Source organism: Oncorhynchus kisutch, linkage group LG2, assembly GCF_002021735.2.
Source record: "Oncorhynchus kisutch isolate 150728-3 linkage group LG2, Okis_V2, whole genome shotgun sequence".
Taxonomy (NCBI): domain Eukaryota; kingdom Metazoa; phylum Chordata; class Actinopteri; order Salmoniformes; family Salmonidae; genus Oncorhynchus; species Oncorhynchus kisutch.
The window spans coordinates 40,930,518-40,949,827 of NC_034175.2; the positions used below are offsets into that span (position 1 = coordinate 40,930,518).

Genomic DNA, 19,310 nt, shown 5'->3' on the forward strand with positions numbered 1-19,310 from the left:
ATGGAACATTTCTGGGATCTTTCATTTCACCTCATGAAACATGGGACTTTACACTTTACATGTTGCATTTATATTTTTGTTCAGTGTATTTTTAGATGTTCAAGTGTGGCCTGGAGTGTTTTTTTTTTAACCCATAATAACATTTAGGATTTTTTTTAAATTGAATGCGGGCTCTTCTCTCAACAATGGTTATGCTGAAAATAAAACCGATGTTAGCACAGATCAGGTCGCCTCTCTGTCCATTCATTATAATCTAAAAGTCTAAACTGGTCCTAGATCAGCACTACCAGTCTGACATGCTCGATACACATGGCTCCGTGGTCTTGGTTTGTGTTGCAGGTGTGGCCCGGGTAGACTATGGAGACGTGTCCTCTCGTAAGGCCCTGCGTGAAGCTCTGCAGTGCAAACCCTTCTCCTGGTACCTGGAGAACATCTACCCCGACTCTCAGATCCCCCGGAGATACTACTCACTTGGTGAAGTATGAAGTCTTTCAGATACTGCAGCCCAATTACACCTCTCATGACCCTGGAGAAATCCCTAATGGCACCCTATTCCCTACACGGTGTACTACTTTTAACATGGGCCCATAGGGAATAGGGTGTCATTTGCAGTGCAGGTCATCCGTTTGATATCATAAGACTGTAGTCCTACTTCTCTTTAAAGTGAGTCAGAAGACCTGGATGTTCCAAACATTGAAACTGGACGATAAATAACCTAATGCGTTTGTTTAGTTGTGGTTTCAAACCCAAGCACGGGATAGAGTTGGCGAACAACATTCTAGCCAACAGGTTAGCACCAGGCAAAGAGGGGAATGGTCTTGATAACATACAGTATGCCAATAAAAAGAAAGGCCACGATTGATAGAGAGCATGTCAAATAATGTGACCGGTTGGGAGTTTGGAGAGCTGAGGTTGTAATCCCCAAGTTGAATTCTGCTGAGGCTTGAGGATTTTACAGGCTGCATCCAATGTAGTGCAGTAAAAGCTGTCTATGGCCACGGAACAGCAGCAGCAGCAGCAGCAGCCTGTCTTCCCTTCCCCTCTCCTACCCTCCCGCCGTCTGCTCCTTGATTGACTTACTCCATAGCACACATCCCACTTTTAACATCCCCAGTCATTAGCTTTTATATCATTTCATTAGGAACAATACCATTCCTGCATAGTAAGCAGGTTATACAACACCTAGCGTATAGCCTAGGCTCTAGGAGTATATTACTTAGATATTAGATGGCTCATTAAATAATCATTTGGGGTGTGGATTTGTGGGAATACTTAAGATCACCACTGATCTGATTTATGTAGCCATTTGCGATGCTAAGCAAGGTCCTTAATTATGACTTACATCACTGGTGAAATATAGGCAATGAGTTTAGATTGCTTGTTTTATTGAACAGTAAATATTTAATTAGATTATGACATCTGGGCCACAGAGAAAAAGACACAGGTGCTTTTAATTTTGACACCTGGAAATGAAGTGCCAGTGTTTGATGAGAGGATACGCCATTTCTTCTTCCGTTATAAACGGTGGCTTTTGTTAGCTGTAAATATGCCAGGGTGGATGGAAGGATGGTAATTATGAATCCAATGTTTTTATACTCCTTTCTACCCCTAGATCAGAAATGTTGAAACAAACCAGTGTGTGGACAACATGGGCAGAAAGGAGAACGAGAAGGTTGGCTTCTTCAACTGCCATGGCATGGGTGGGAATCAGGTAAGGAGACTGCAGAAAGAAGAGCGAGAGCTATGGACCCATGGACCTTTCCCAGAGGAGAGAGCTATGGACCTAAATTCCTAGGTTTTCCAGACATCCCAATTGGAAGATTCACTGAATCCGGAGGGAATTAGCCGGAAAAATCTCAGAATTGTGGGAAGTTACCAGAATTGGTCCCTTCCAAATCGGCCATGTCAGTAATTTCTTATTGGCAGGAAGGTTATTATCCCCGCCCTAAAAGCCTACTGTTTTTGGGCAAACTCCCAGGTTCTCTGATAATACTTATCCCGTGCAAATCGTCATCCCTGTGTTTTGAGGGATATTACAGAGTTTTAACAGGTGCCGCATCCCAGTTTGGTTAAGAACATGGGGAACAAATTGATGTTTAAAACAAAGTGCTATGCACGTAGCCTACAGGCGAATGATCTGTTTTGCCACATATCAACTTTCCTAGTGCGATACCTCTCTTTTAAAAAGACGAAGCGGACGATCCGTCAGGTAAATCAAATGTCTGCATAGGTTACAGTTCATGGTTCTTGATATGCATTATTATTTAGATGTTCTCCAAACTGAAGGCCTTTCGGCCAATATTAGGCTACTCCTAGACATTTGAAAAATCTCCACGCCTAGAAGAGCCTCCAGGCTTCCGTCATAAACGGTCAATTGTGAACGAGGAAAAAAATTTATCACCACATGACGTGCTGAGGTAATAATTACATAACCGTTCTATAGTAATACTAATCCTGCGCGAACAGTGCTTCGGAGAGATACTACTAGGTGTATGACCGTCTCGTTTTCTCTGCCAGGTGTTCTCGTACACGGCTGATAAGGAGATCCGGACAGATGACCTGTGTCTGGACGTGTCTCGCCCCCATGGCCCTGTGGTCATGCTGAAGTGTCATCAAATGAAGGGGAATCAGATGTTTGCGTATGACGCAGAGGTAAGACCAAGACTCCCCCTGTATAATACTGCGTGAGTGGTGACGGGAGGGTTGTAAAACTGGGATTATGATGCTTTTTCCTGATTGTCCGGAGTCATTTATTCACTATTATTACATTGGAAGAGATGTCATATGTATAATGACACACCTGTACTAATACATCAGAAAAAGGATTTTGTCCCCCCAAAAATGTTATGATTGTTTTGAGCCACCAGATGGTGCTACATGTCAGGAGTTGGGCTTCTGTTCAACTCCTGGACAATCGCCTTCATTCTGTTGCCCTGTGCACATTGCAGTCCATAATATTCCCCATTTATTAAAAATGTTCTCCTCTCATGTAGTATGTTGGCAAGTGGGAATATGATTTCGAGGTAAGCTTGCTGACCTGGTTCTCGTGAATGTTGTCATCTAGTTGATGTAGACAAGATGTAGACAAGTGTGTATAAGTCATGTGTTTGGTAGGTAGTAGTACCTTGTGCTTAGTGGTTGTAAGGCCAGTGTTTATCTCTCGCTAGTCCGTAAAGTCCTGTGTGACGTTGTGTCAGTAGTCAGTAGGAGTGTTCATGTTAATGCTCTGGGGAATGTGACCTGTTAGCCAGACCAGGGGACTGATCACCACACTCTCCAGTTACACACCTAATGGAATGTGAGTCACACTCTGCACTTCGTTGACTCGGGCATAGTTGCAAAATTCCATTAACTTTCCCAACATTCCGTGACTTTCCAGAAATCCTGGGTTGAAGATTCCTGGAATTCTTGGGAATTTTGGGGAAAGTTACTGGAATTTTGCGACAATATGACAGTAATGTTAGACACTACTGAATGGCTCATGATATTCCAACAGATTGGTTTTCATTTCAATGGTCCAGGGCTGAATAATACAGTCCTATATATCTCCATAATATATCTAGCATGCAAATCATCTATGCTAATTCTAGTGCTATTTTTGATGCGCAGCAGACTTTGAAACAGGCACAGCGTACTATCACTGCACCAACAATAGGGCATTTTGAATTCCTAAAGGGAAACCGTAGGACACAGCGGTAACCTTAATATTAACAATTATTATCAATATATTTCTTCCACTGGGACGGACACATTCCTATGTTCTGCCTGCCTGAGTACGATGTCACCTGTCAGTGATTAAGATCTCTCATGTCACTGTCGACTTTGAAAAGCCCCCCATCTATTCCTGTCCAACCCTAGATCCAGCTATTTTCGCTTTTTTACTTTAGTTATATATATATATATATATATAATATGAAACATGAATAATTCATGCATTGAGAAATGTCCCTGACATATACGGCGCTGGGGTCTCAATGGCCTGATTATTGTTTAGCAACGTTGTGATAGGCGATACTGCTGATCCCAGCCCGTACCATTAACTATTTTCATCTGGTCATCATTTTCAAGCAGAGAGAAAAACCTGACTTTTACATTCTCCATATTCCAGGTGATCAGAGCCTGTGGACTGAAAGAGGTGTCGGTACTCACTTTGGGTACTCGTTTATATTAAGGTGCAGAAACGCTGCGATATTTTAAATCCTGTACTCAAAGCAGTAGAACATTTGACGTGCCGGTACTTAGTAACAGTGTGTACCGGACCAATTCAAGCACTGGTCAGAGCCATCTCTCTTACTCACCTCTATTCTCAATCCCTCCCTGCTCATCTTTTAGGACTGTGGAATATCAGTCCCACCGCACCACAAGTCTCGAAAATGTCTATCAAACTTGGGAATCTGGTTGAAGATTGTCTGATTGTACGCAAAGTTGGTTCCGTTCTGAGCGACACTCCAACATGGTCCAACTGTAACCTTTGTCCTCCGTTAGATAGGTTGTGTGGAATAGTTATTTTGGAAATGGAAGTATAACAGTACTGTCAATGGATCTTGTTGGTCCTGCCTGGCCTGAGTACTAGCTCTGTCCTAGCGATTCTCACTTACTCCCATCTCCTCTTGTCTGTCCATGACATGCCCATCCTCCATCCCGGATGTCCTTCCGCAGAAGCACACGTTCCTCCACATCATCACCCAGTCGTGTCTGACCATCAGCAGGCTGGAGGACGGCACTTGGGGCCCCACGGTGGAGTACTGTAATAGTAGCCCCTTGCAAGCCTGGGTCCTGAGGAACTTCACCCGGCTGGAGGTGTTTAGGAAGCTGTACTACAGCCCCACTGATTACTTTCTGTAGGGGCTGTCTTCCTGCATGGGTCACCGCAGGTCAGTATTGTACTACCAGACCTAGTGGAGGTCTTAGTGTGTAGTAGTCTAGTGCGTAGAGTGGTCTAGTGTGCCAATAAAATTAGCACGTCCTGCTATATCTCTGCTCACCAGCCATTACTGGTGTAGTTGGCTAGTGTGTAGTCGTCTAGTCTGGTGTGTAGTGTCTAGTCTGTAGAGCTGTAGTCGTGCGACTGTGGTGGAATAGGCTGTCACGTTGCTTTAGTAAGCAGCTTTTGACCTCACAGAAGGTTCGTTTTTCATTTCCTTTGCCTCAGCCTTGACATGTTCTTCTTGGAGCTTGAGCCGGGTTAGGATTCGGGTTTCTGTTCGTTAGTCAAAGTGTGCCAGTTTCAAGGGCATTTACTAGCATTTACCACTGACCTTTTGATATGAATGCTTAATGACAGGAGCACAGAGACACATAAGGTGCTGTATACATGGCGCTATCTGCAAAGACCTTTATCCAGCCTTCTTCTGCACCAAATTAGATCTCATTTGACATTTATTTTCCTACAGTATATTCATATTTTATTTTGATACAACAACAACAAAAATCATTGGCTGCGGCCCCTCATACGGTGGTGCTCATTAAATGAGAGCCGAGGAGACATGGTCGTTTTTTTTTTTAAATGTAGCTGATTACCGAGCTATTTGATGGGCAGATTGAAATGGGCTCGCCTTTGTTTACAAGTTCTTTTGAAGTGATCCCTCTTTCATGGCGCTGGCCTCGGGAACGTGGGGGCTGCCTTTTGAACACACGCCATAACAGCTGTGTTCAGCTTGCAGCATGCTCTCATTGTCTGAGGACTGCATTTCAATCACCACTCCTCATTTCCATTTGACCTATCAATATTCTAAATCTAGCCTGGACGCTCGCTGCAAGTAACTACAGTCTTCTGTTTAATATATGTACTTTCTTTCTGTTTGTCATTCCCATAACTTTAGCCTTGGATACCTCTTTCCAGTGCCTCTGTAATTCATTGGGAGTTTATTTGCCTGTTAAACAGTCTGTGTCGGCCTGGTAAAGACCATATTCATGGCAGTTTGCTTTCCTTTTCAGACTACCGCTGATTCAATTGGGTGAGTTGCGTTCAGGGTTATTGCTCTTTGTAAAAGGGACGGTGGCGGAGCAGCCTGCTGTCAGACGGCCTTATTCCCTGTTCTGCTCCTAACGGTGTTGGCCGTCCTTCAGAGTAACACTGCAAGACACTCCCTGAACAAACAATATTGCGACCACCACCTCAAATGCCATCCTATTCCGTTTTATAGTGCACTACTTTTGACCGAAGCTCTATCAGGCCCTGGTCAAAAGTAGAGCACTATAAAGGGAGTAAGATGCCATTTGGGATTCACACACCGTTTCCTATCTGATCGTCGCCTGCTCCCTCAAATGGCAAAATGCCACGAAACAAATGTCCATTAAATCTGTTGGTACGGCGTTGATTTTTTTACATGCCAGACTCTGTTTTTAAGTGTAGTTAGTGTCAGCACAAACACACATTTTAAAAGAGATCCTGCATCTGTCAGCGAGTCCGGTCGTCGACTCTTCCTTGTGAAGGACATAGCGGATAAATGTTCTTCGCCCTGGGCCGACTCCTAGAAACCATCTTCATTTAATTAGCAGGTCTCAGCTGTGCACACACACGGCACAGAGCTCATGAGCCACTCGCTGGGACTGCCTCAGCTGTAATGGGACTTTTTTATTGCCACTGAGGAGCAATTAAATAATTATGAGCAGAGGAATCATCCCCCACATTTCTAATATTTTCATTAAATATGGATTGGTTTTCCTCTGTTCTATCTTCTTCATTCTCTCTTCTCTGCACTGCGGAATGGTGGGATCTTGCAGTGATGGCAGAAATAGCACCTCTATCATTGCCCTGGCCATGTCCTTATGATTAATAAATAAGCTTTAGTGTAGTGAAGGTTCAGACCTTACCGTCAGGTACAGGACTATAATGGCAGATATTACAATTCTGGTTTGATAATGTAATAGTATTTGAACAGGTATGGTTTTTGAGAACATCAATACATGAATATGTTTTATTCATTGAAAAAAAAGCAGAACATTGTATTATTAATATATATTTGTGTAAACCTTTGACTGTTAAGTGCACCAGAACCTGCCTGAGTGGTTTTTACTGTAATGCCCGGTCCATCTCCTCTCCAGTGAAGTCATTTTTACAAAACACAGAGAGAACAAAGAGAAAGATAGTGGAGAGTGTGTGTGTGATGGTCTGTGTGTGTGATGGTGCTCTGTATGCAGGTAGAGTTTATTGAGGTTTTTATCTCACGACCCAAAAACAAACCATCTGGGTCTGTCGTACCCATTGAAAACATAAAAGGCCGAATACAGAACTGGAAACGTCCTCTATAACTTTGGAAATAATCATTGCCTGAAAGTCAAAGACAATAATTGCTGCAACGTCAATATATTCAGCTATAGTATGTGGACCGTTTGACATTTTTTTGATTCAGTGGGTTCTTAGTCATGACTAAAACCTTGCCTGATTGCAACAAAGACATTGCACCTGCGGGTTACCAGCAGGTTACCGGCAGATTTCTTTACACGCTACTAAAGGGAGATTACATAGTGCTCCGAGCTAAAAATTAACCCTGGTTGCAATGAAACGGCAGCGGAATAAAACTAGTAAACCAGCTGATCTGACGCTGTTACGGTGTCAAGCCGTCTTAATACTCGACAGCGGTAAAGGGCGTGGGAAATTGACATTTTTCCTGCCATCACTACTCCCGCCCCAATGAAGAAACCATCCTATCAGGAACAACAAAATCCAAACATATAACAGATAAATAGCAGAATGTGACATACTACAATGATTTGACTGATGATAAAGTAATTGAAGATCAGCTTTTAGCACATTGTAAATGAAAGTAATCTGGATTGCAGAAATGTGTGATAGACAGTTGAAATATCATTTTGAAACCAGTTCAAAACCAGTTCAAAACCCCTCGTAAGACATCACAGTAAAATAGAAGGATGTATTGCAAAAGGAAATAGTCAAATGGTAGTGTACTGTACTGGGAAAGATTGGTTAGTCTGTGGACATCTGAGGGTTGGAATTAAGATTGGAGTGATTGATATGCCGATACACTTGGAGTCCAGTGTGATTAGGAAATAAACTATGTATGTATGTGCATTTTTATGTTTTCTACCAGGGGAGAGGTGTGTAGGGGCATAAAAAATATATATATATATATATATATATATATATATACAGTACCAGTCAAAAGTTTGGACACACCTACTCATTCAAGGGTTTTCTTTATTTTTTACTATTTTCTACATTGTAGAATAATAATAAAGACGTCAAAACTATAAAATAACACATATGGAATCATGTAGTAACCAAAAAAGTGTTAAACAAATCCAAAACTATTTTGAATTTGACATTCTTCAAGGTTGCCACCCTTTGCCTTGATTACAGCTTTGCACACTCTTGGCATACTCTCAACCAGCTTCATGAGGAATGTTTTTGCAATAGTCTTGAAAGAGTTCCCACATATGCTGAGCACTTTTTGGCTGATTTTCCTTCACTCTGCAGTCCATCTCATCCCAAACGATCTCAATTGGGTTGAGGTCAGGTGATTGTGGAGACCAAGTCATCTCATCACTCTCCTTGGTCAAGTAGCCCTTACACAGCCTGGAGGTGTGTTTTGGGTCATTGTCCTGTTGAAAAACAAATTATTGTCCCACTAAGCCCAAACCAGATGGGTTGGCGTATTGCTGCAGAATGCTGTGGTAGACATGCTGATTAAGTGTGCCTTGAATTGTAATTAAATCCCTGACACTGTCACCAGCAAAGCACCCCCACACCTCCTGCCCCATGCTTCACGGTGGGAACCATACATGCGGAGATCATCCATTCACCTACTCTGCGTCTCACAAAGACATGGCGGTTGGAACCAAAAATCTAAAATTGTGACTCATCAGTTCAAAGGACAGATTTCTACCAGTCTAATATCCATTGCTTGTGTTTCTTGGTCCAAGCAAGTCTCTTCTTCTTATTGGTGTCCTTTAGTAGTGGTTTCTTTGCAGCAATTCGACCATGAAGGCCTGATTCATGCAGTCTCCTCTGAACAGTTGATGTTGAGATGTGTCTGTTACTTGAATCATTTATTTGGGCTGCAATCTGAGGTGCAGTTAGTGCATCTCTAATTAACTTATCCTATTCAGCAAAGGTAACTCTGGGTCTTCCTTTCCTGTGGTGGTCCTCATGAAAGCCAGTTTCATCGTAGCTCTTGATGGTTTTGCAACAGCACTTGAAGAATCTTTCAAAGTTCTTGAAATTTTCCAGATTGACTGACCTTCATGCCTTAAAGTAATGATGAACTGTTGTTTCTCTTTGCTTGTTTGCGCAGTTCTTGGACTTAGCCGTATTTGGTAAAATACTGTCCTCTGTTCACCTCCCTTACCTTGTCACAACACAACTGATTGGCTCAAATGCATTAAGAAGGAAAGAAATTCCTCAAATGAACTTTTAACATGACACACGTGTTAATTGAAATGCATTCCAGGTGACTACCTCATGAAGCTGGTTGAGAGAATGCCAAGAATGTGCAAAGCTGTCATCAAGGCAAAGGGTGGCTACTTTGAAGAATCTCAAATATAAAATAAATATATATATTTTTTAAAACTTTTTTGGGTTACTACATGATTCCATGTGTGCTATTTCATAGTTTTGATGGATTCACTATTATTCTACAACGTTTGAAAATAGTAAAAATAAAGAAAGACCCTTGAATAAATAGGTGTGTTCAAACTTTTGACTGGTACTGTATGTGTATATATGTACAGTTGAAGTCGGAAGTTTACATACACTTTAGCCAAATACATTTAAACTCAGTAAAAAGACATTTAATCCTCGTAAAAATCTCTGTCTTAGGTCAGTTAGGATCACCACTTTATTTTAAGAATGTGAAATGTCAGAATAATAGTAGAGAGAATGATTTATTTCTTTGATCACATTCCCAGTGGGTCAGAATTTTACATGCACTCAATTAGTATTTGGGTAGCATTGCCTTTAAATTGTTTAATTTGGGTCAAATGTTTCGTGTAGCCTTCCACAAGCTTCCCACAATAAGTTGGATGAACTGTTGGAGTAACTGAGTCAGGTTTGTAGGCCTCCTTGCTCGCACCCGCTTTTTCAGTTCTGCCCACACATTTTCTATAGGATTGAGGTCAGGGCTTTGTGATGGCCACTCCAATACCTCGACTTTGTTGTCCTTAAGACATTTTGCCACAACTTTGTAAGTATGCTTGGAGTCATTGTCCATTTGGAAGACTCATTAACGACCAAGCTTTAACTTGTGTCTTGAGATGTTGCTTCAAAATATCCTTTTCTTTCCTCATGAAGCCATCTATTTTGTGAAGTACACCAGTCCCTCCTGCAGCAAAGTACCCCCACAACATGATGTCCCCCCCCCCCCCGTGCTTCACGGTTGGGATGGTTTTCTTCGGCTTACAAGCCTCCCCCTTTTTCCTCCAAACATAACGATGGTCATTATGGCCAAACAGTTCTATTTTTGTTTAATCAGACCAGAGGACATATCCCTAAAAAGTACAATCTTTGTCTCTATGTGCAGTTGCAAACTGTATTCTGATTTTTTATGGCGGTTTTGGAGCAGTGGCTTCTTCCTTGCTGAGTGGCCTTTCAGGTTTTGTCGATATAGGACTTGTTTTAGTGTGGATGCAGATACTTATGTACCTGTTTCCTCCAGCATCTTCACAAGGTCCTTTGCTGTTGTTCTGGGATTGATTTGCACTTTTCGCACCAAAGTACGTTCATCTCTTGGAGACAGAGCGCGTCTCCTTCCTGAGCGGTATGATGGCTGCATGGTCCCATGGTGTTTATACTTGCGTACTATTGTTTGTACAGACGAACGTGGTACCTTCAGGCGTTTGGAAATTGTTTCCAAGGAGGAACCAGACTTGTGGAAGTCTACAAATAATTTTCTGAGGTCTTGGCTGATTTCTTCCAATTTTCCCATTGATGCCAAGCAAAGAGGCACTGCGTTTGAGACTCAAATGATGTCAATTAGCCTATCAGAAGCTTCTAAAGCCATGACATAATTTTCTGGAATTTTCCAAGCTGTTTAAAGGCACAGTCAACTTACTCTATTTAACTTCTGACGCACTGGAGTTGTGATACAGTGAATTATAAGTGAAATAATCTGTCTGTAAACAATTGTTGGAAAAAGTACTTGTGTCATGCACAAAGAGATGTCCTAACCGACTTGCCAAAACTAGTTTGTTAACAAGAAATTTGTGGAATGGTTGAAAAACAAGTTTTTATGACTCCAACTCCAAAAGTCTATGTAAACTTCCGACTTCAACTGTATGTGCCTTCAGAAAGTATTCACACCCCTTGACTTTTACAAATTATGTTGTACAGCCTGAATTAAAACGGGTTCAATTTAGATTTTTTGGGTTCACTGGCCTACAATCAAAACCCCATAATGTCAAAGTGGAATTGTGTTTTTCGATAATGTTTTTTATTTTTTTACATGAACCTTTGTTATGGCAATCCTAAATAAATACAGGTGTAAAAATGTGCTTAACAAGTCGCATAATAAATTGCATGGACTCACTCTGTGTGCAATAATACTGTTTAATGTGATTTATGAATGACTACCTCATCTCTGTACCCCACATATACAGTACAATCATCTGTAAGGTCCCTCAGTCAAACAGTGAATTTCAAACAAAGAGTCAACCACAAAGACCAGGGAGATGTTCCAATGCCTCACAAAGAATGCGTTAGGTTCTAATTCTCAAAGTAAAACACTCAACGGACCTTATGAAAGCTTAACCAAGTTTATTCTGCCCAGAGGGTCGATACAGCTGCATTTAGACAAAAACATTTTCACACAAGCACTGATATTTAACCATAGGCTGAGTCTCCTCCTACCCACCTGTACAAACATTTGTCCTTTACTGCTAGGCAGGACACTAAGTGATACGGGCATAAACTTTTATTTCTCCCTTAAGGTGATCTGACCTGACCACAACCCCCCCTGTGCATCTGATTAAAATCACCATGGGAGCATACCAGAGTTGATAAGTTGTTCTGTCCTGTACCCAATAAAGTGGATAGGCATATTTTTATATATTCTAGGGTAGGCCACATTGCCATAGAAAATATTGTGTGGTAAACAAGGAAATTAAATACATTATTTCAGTTTTACAGAATGATTATTAAATAGATAAATAGCCCTTAAGGCTCTATTCAATCCATATCATGGAAGTTCAGCGTTAAAGCGTGATTGAAATTTAAAGGCAATGTTCCTGCGTCTATGCACAATCTGTAAAGCTTCAGCGATAGATTAAATAGCGCATGGCAAGATCAAATTGTTCCGATGATTAATACCCAACAGAGGGTGAAATAGTTTTGAAAATGTTGGTTGCAACAAATATTTTCTATTATATTGACAAGATAGTCGAGTGACCGCTCTAACAATGGAAATGTATTTCCTCAAAGATGGAAGGCAGGCGGGAGGAGGTGTGATCAGGTGGGACTATTCCAGCCAATGAGAGGGCAGATACGTGAGTGAATGATAAGTACAACTCCGATATAATTTTTTTTTTTCCAAAGTTGCCGAAATGTCACATGCTATCCACTTATCATTGCATTCGTAACTACTTAACGAACCATTACGAAACTTCTATTCGATCAAATAAGCCTCACGTAGCAAATGAGCAATTCCACTTTTTGTTGACCAAATTTGACACTCATTGACTTCCATACAAAAATTCCTCGCTTTGTGGTTATTTCGTGGACCGATTTTGGGCGGTGTAAACAACTGTCCCTATTTCTCTCTGGTTGCAATCAGGACTAAAAGATAACCCTGACATCTACACTATGGAGCGGTAAATTTGAGCGACTATTGATGGTTTAACGAGAGATCAGCTGGGGACAATCAAGTGGCCAATGTTAGTTGCAATTATTCCCAATTAGGCTGCTAATGATTTCCATTTTAACTTGAGGGTAACAATGCATATGTCTCTCAGTTATCCTACAGGAAAATCAATCAATCAACTAATCAATCAAAAGATTTCACAAAGCCCTTTTAATATCAGGAGTTGTCACACAGTCCTTTACAGTTACCTGGTCTAGACCCCATAGAGCAAGCAAATCAAGAGGTGTGAACACAGTGGACAGGAAAAGCTCCCTAGAAGGAAACTCATTGCATTTCATCTAACCCATAAGCAATAGGGCTGGAGAATATGGATTCTAGCATTCTGTCAAACTATGATGCCAACGTAGTGCTTAAGTTTAAATGCTAAACCAACTTTTAGCGGACTGTTAGTTCATCCAAATACAGTTCATGAATATCACAATGAATTGATCAAGAAGTAGAAGTCATCACAAAAATATGATATTTAACACTATGGAGTTTGATAATTGGCATTAGGACTTGGATTGGAACCGGTGCAATGGTCAGGTTACGTGAAATTAGAGCTCTTTGGCCACACACACACCAGTGGTGGGTTTGGCGTTGAAAAACGAAAGCTTATGCAGAAAGATACCTCATACCTACGGTAAAATATGGTGGTGGATTTTTGATGTTACGTGGCTATTTTTGCGTGCACTTGTCCTGGGGCCATTTGTTAAGGTCAACGGCATCATGAACTTTACGAAGTACCAGGACATTTTAGCCAAAAACCTGGTTGCCTCTGCCAGGAAGCTGACATTTGGCCACAAGTGGATCTTCCAGCAAGACAATAACCCCAAGCACTAATCAAAATCCACAAAGAAATTGTTCATTGATGCAAAATTAACATTTTGCAATCTCCAGACATGAACAGCATTGAAAACCTGTGGTTTGAATTGAAGATGTCAGTCCATAAGAGCAGACAAAGGATATCAAGGATCTGGAAGGATTTGTGTATGGAGGAATCCAATCTCATTAAACATGTTAGATAAAGGCTCAGTGCTAGAGTATTTGGGGGGGGGGGGCAAAAATCTGTACATCTGATTTATTTTGTATTATTGCCACTTGTTAAAATATATATATTTCTCTCTGCGATTGCATTAGTATAATATAATGTTCCCATTTTTTTGTTGTTGGCGCATACAATATAGCCCAGTATTTGTATTATTCATTTTATACAGTGTTTTTTGATCATCTGTATCAAGGGTGCCAATAATTATGGACCTGACTATATAAAACGTTGTACTCTGAACCCCACATCCTCTATTACTTTCAACTTTCAAGCCCATCTGATTCCTCTACTGTACAGGAAGTCAGGCGGGACATGTTGCCGGTCGAGCGATGTGTCTCGTCGCCTGTTGTATGTAAAAAATGATGTACTGTACTGTACTTCTACAATGGCTCTGGGTGATGACTGGTGTCCCAACACACACACAGAGCTGTATCATATTACCTCTAACAGACCAGGGATGTGTCCCAAATGGCACCCGTGTCCATGTATAGTGCACTACTTTTGACCAGGCCTCAAACCCCAAGTGGGTTGAGCTGGAGATTCATTGCATGGATACCTGTTCTGACACAATACAGCTAACGCTATCGGTTGGAAATGTGTCATTTTATTTCCTCAGAAGTGAAACATGGCCAAATGGCAGGAAGTGGAGTCTACCCCGTCTCTGCTTTGTATGGACATTTTGACTAGAGTAGTGACTGGCGAAGGAGGTATAAAGTGGCAAAGTACAGTACCTCTGACAAAGAGAGAGCAAGTGGCCATAACTGGTTAATTAAGACCTTTTATGTTACCTCTCCTTTGCCGTTAGTCTTGGGGCTTAAGTATCGACACGAGGAAACACTCAAAAGATTATCGACACTCAAAAGATTGATTTCTACAAAACGAATCCTCTTGAGGTAAAAGAGTCCAGAGATTCATTCAAGAGCCTTGATTTTTAGCACAAAATGAATGTAGAAAGACTTATTTAGGGCAACATAAATCAGCATAATTTCAATACCCAATGATGATGTTTCTGTAAATGAAATGTTATCAACATACAACCTGCTGGAAAATATACTGCAAAATCTGTTTTAGCGGGTGGAGGACATTAATTTAGAAGTATCTCTAATCTTCCCAGTAACCATCTTTCTGGCTGCAAGGTGGAGCAGAGGCCAAGAACCCAGCCTATGTGTTCAGTGCATAATGCTCATTCACCTTGGTGTGTGTGTGTGTGTATGTGTGTGCGTGCGTGCGTGTGTGCGTGTTTCTGCCTCTGTCTGCCTGCGCCTCTCTCCCCAGCGGCTGACCCTGCTGCACGTCAACAGTAACCAGTGTCTGGACATGCCTACTGAGGAGGACAAGATGGTGCCCACCCTGAGAGACTGCACAGGCAGCCGCTCCCAGCAGTGGTTCCTCCGCAACATGACACTGACGCTCTGATCTGACGAGGAGCAGGACCTCCACCTTCACTCACCACCACCCTGGCCAGTTTCGCCCCCACCTGAACCACCGACACACTTCGCTCCCGCTGGCCACTACCTTTGCCTCGCTCCACCAGGTATTTTTTTTTTTAAATCATGCACACGCTCCTGCCTCCTTCAACACTCGCAGGTGGGGAAGAAGCAGTCAGGTAGCAGGGTTTTTTTGTGTTTTTTTTTCCCACAGGGCTTCGGAGGCTTGGCAAGGGCGTTATCTGTGATTCTAATCCCCTCATTCAATCAATATTACACACTGTGGCTGGCAAGAGGTTGGCGTGCACACTCTCAGCCAGACAATATCTGTATGGTTGACTCATATGAACGGGTCTGAGGTGACGGTAACTCACACTTTTACATATGGAGGAAGCTGGAATCAGAGTGACTATCGCACTGACGGTACCGTATATGTCAGATGGCTCTCAAACCTGGTCGTGTGTGCGTTGTACAGCAGCAGCGCCGATAGCAGGACACCATTTGTACGTCCGTGGGGTCTCGCAGACTATGTACTCTGGCTCTGAACACAAGTGTGTGTTTAAAGTGTAGCCCTGAAAAGAGATGATTCTGTTCAGACATTGTACACCTCCCCCAATTCACATCTATGTTGGAGCCACGTGTACATCTGAGGGTGAAGGGTAAGGGTTGTTGATGGGTACATATCAAGAGGCTGACAAAACGCAAAACATTAGAGGTCATATAGAACTCGTGCATGGAGGCATATAGCTGTCAAATCTAATTTACCATTATCCAATTTGCATAATGCTCAATGGCATAAAGGTTTGCACTGTCCCTTTGTATTACAGGAAATAGATATGTCATGTCATAACACTGTTTCAAAACACAACTGTATATCTGAGGCCAAAGTTACTTGGATTGATACGGTATGCCTTAAGAGAAATAGTCAATTATTGAATGGGTCAAGGAATGTAGAGAAAGGAAAAAATCTTGACACGCTTTGCCTCAAAGTCAACCGGAGTAGTTGTCACAGAATGCAGTTGTTTGTTGAAATTGTTTCTACTGCACTGTAGCACGGTCCGCTCCCCAAACATTGGATTATTGAATGTGTCGTTTATTTTGGATACGTTTGTCTACTTGAAGGTTCCCTTATTCTACTTTATACATTATGTCCATCACTTTCATTACAAGAGTTGACTTATCATTTGCACGGTTCATTATAACATATCATTTGCACGGTTCATTATAACATATCATTTGCACGGTTCATTATAACATATCATTTGCACGGTTCATTATAACATATCATTTGCACTGTTCATTATAACATATCATTTGCTCGGTTCATTATAACATATCATTTGCCCGGTTCATTATAACATATCATTTGCCCGGTTCATTATAACATATCATTTGCACGGTTCATTATAACATATCATTTGCACGGTTCATTATAACATATCATTTGCACGGTTCATTATAACATATCATTTGCACGGTTCATTATAACATATCATTTGCACGGTTCATTATAACATATCATTTGCACGGTTCATTATAACATATCATTTGCACGGTTCATTATAACATATCATTTGCACGGTTCATTATAACATATCATTTGCACGGTTCATTATAACATATCATTTGCACGGTTCATTATAACATATCATTTGCCCGATCTAAACATAAAGCAAAAATGATCTGTCGACATAAAAAGGTTGCGAGTGCATTTACAATGTCGGTTTGAATATCAAGTTTCTTGTTTATTTAATTAAGCTATTGTGAAGTCTAAAAGCTCCCCGAAACATCTCAGCATTAGTGAATCGATCAATATGAACAAAGGCAACAGTATAATGAGACTAAACAAAACTCATTGTGTTTTACCACTTTACTGTGCCATTTTGATCGTCAGTCAAACGATGCGTCCTGAATCGTACCCTGTTGTACTATTTTTGAGCAGGTCTCATAGTAGGCTCTGGTCTAAAAGTAGTGCTCTATGTAGGTAATAGGGGACCATTTGGGATGCATGAAAACATTTCTTGATATGATCAACATTTTTAGAAAACGGATCAACTATGTTTTTCAATGGATTGTCAAACCGGACCCGCTGACATCCGGTGGTGTAAATAAATAACGGCCATCATCATGTTTTCGTCGTCACAGTGACTGTACATACAGAACCAATTATTTTTCTAAGACTCTGTGAAACTTGAAAGCCCCGTTGAAATGTAGAGCGTGGCATGGTTATGTAATTGAATCCATTGCCTGTGCGCTGTTCAGAAATACCAATGGAACTCTGTTAATGCTTTCTAGGGGTTTTATGAAATGTGCAATGTGTTTTAGAGGTTCATCAGCAAAAACCCACAAACTACCTAATGGACATTACTGTACTAAAACAGATTCAAACTATCTCAATGCTTGAACACTGTCATATCTATGCCTACTGTTTGTTTGGCATTCAGACTCAAATGAAATGAACTCTGTTTTACGTTCATATATATTTCTCGTTTAGTTTCACCTAGATTATCTTTAGGTGTAGGGTGAAGTTGCCCCTAGACTCATATCCCCCCACTAATAGTTAAGGTTGGGATTGGGGAAGAGGAAGCTGATCCTAGATCTGTTCCGACAGTAGGGGAAACTTCACCCCGTAGCTTATCTTGACATGCATGGTACTACAATAGGAATGTACTATAGATTGTGTTTTGAATTTTGAACTGTTACCCTGTACATGTATTGGTCTAAGCTGATGTATGTTACCTGTTTGTAAATTTTTGTAAAAACCACCCCAAAAAAAAGAAGAAGAAATGAAAAACAGTTATCTTGATGGAATCTGCCATGTGTCTGATTACTGGGGGATGATACGAACCAATGAAACGGTGAACGACAAAATCGAATAAATCTGTTGTTGATTAAACGTTTCTGTTGAAGCTTTTAGGGCCCCTCCCCCGTGTCTCCCGTCTCCTCCTTAGCTCTAGGGATGCGTCCCAAATGGCATCCTGTTTTCTATATGCTGCACTACTTTTGACCAGGGCCCATCGGACTCTAGGTCCCTGGTCAGAAGTAGTGCTCTATAGAGGGAATAGGGTGCCATTTGGGACTCAGCCTTAGTATCTACTAGGAGCCTGGTGGGCGCTTTAACCATGGCTCAATAATACGCTCATTATAGTTGCTAGGTCAGGTCTAGAGTTAGCCTATGGAGAAGGTCCAGTATAAACTGGGGCCGGGTTTCAATCTGATTGCCCTTTGTCGACAATTCGTCCTTTAAAGGCAATGTTCCCGCTTTCGCGGAGACCACATTCACGGTAAACGCTGCATAAAAAAAATATATATATGTATTTTCCTTCTAGCACTGACTTTGATAGTAACTACTTTATTGAGGGAAAATGTACTTGCTATGGCTGTGTATATGTGGTTGTCTCACCCAGCTATCTTGAGATGAATGCACTAATTGTAAGTTCGCTGTGGATAAGAGTGTCTGATAAATGACTCTAATGTAAATATGTCGGCGCAATCTGAAACGGCCTTTTAAATGGCGCGTTGTCAACAAACCGCGATCAGATTGAATCTCAGTTGAAAATGGCTTCCAATAAAGACTCGGTCTAAGGTTGAGGTCTTGACGACAAACGATTTCACACTAATTTGGTTTATGGAGGCCTTACATTGCTGGATAACTGTCTCAAAGCGTATTTGCATAATATTACATGTAATGGCATAACTTAATTGCTTCACTGTATATTTCCCTTTTCCCCACCCACATCAGAGAATGGAAGTTTTTTTTAAATAAATATTTGTAAACCTCTCCAAGGCAACCACTCCAGTGTAATTAATGACTCCTCATGGGGCCCAATCTGAGTTTGGCTACACAACACTTCAGCACCTCTGCACAGCGGCAGGCAGCAAGGCACTCCGAGGCAGGCAGGGAGGCAGGCACCCTAAGCCAGCATCAATCAGCCTGGCTCACACCTGCGGGCTGCTGTGGGGCCTAGACAGACAAATCAGGACACATGGGGATAAATAAGACAGCCACACAGGGGCTGCCAGTCTATTACAGGGATGAGA

General features: G+C 41.5%; 1 protein-coding gene across 1 annotated transcript in view; it reads left to right on the forward strand.

Moving 5' to 3' along the window:
• Positions 1-19,050, forward strand: part of LOC109902473 (polypeptide N-acetylgalactosaminyltransferase 13-like) — a 51,291-nt gene extending 32,241 nt beyond the window's left edge. The window contains exons 9-12 of the mRNA XM_020498856.2: positions 340-479; positions 1,613-1,711; positions 2,518-2,652; positions 15,118-19,050. Of these exons, the coding sequence (XP_020354445.1) occupies positions 340-479; positions 1,613-1,711; positions 2,518-2,652; positions 15,118-15,258 (515 nt within the window). The 3' untranslated portion in view covers positions 15,259-19,050. The remainder of the gene's footprint in view (positions 1-339; positions 480-1,612; positions 1,712-2,517; positions 2,653-15,117) is intronic.
• Positions 19,051-19,310: the final 260 nt, after the last annotated feature.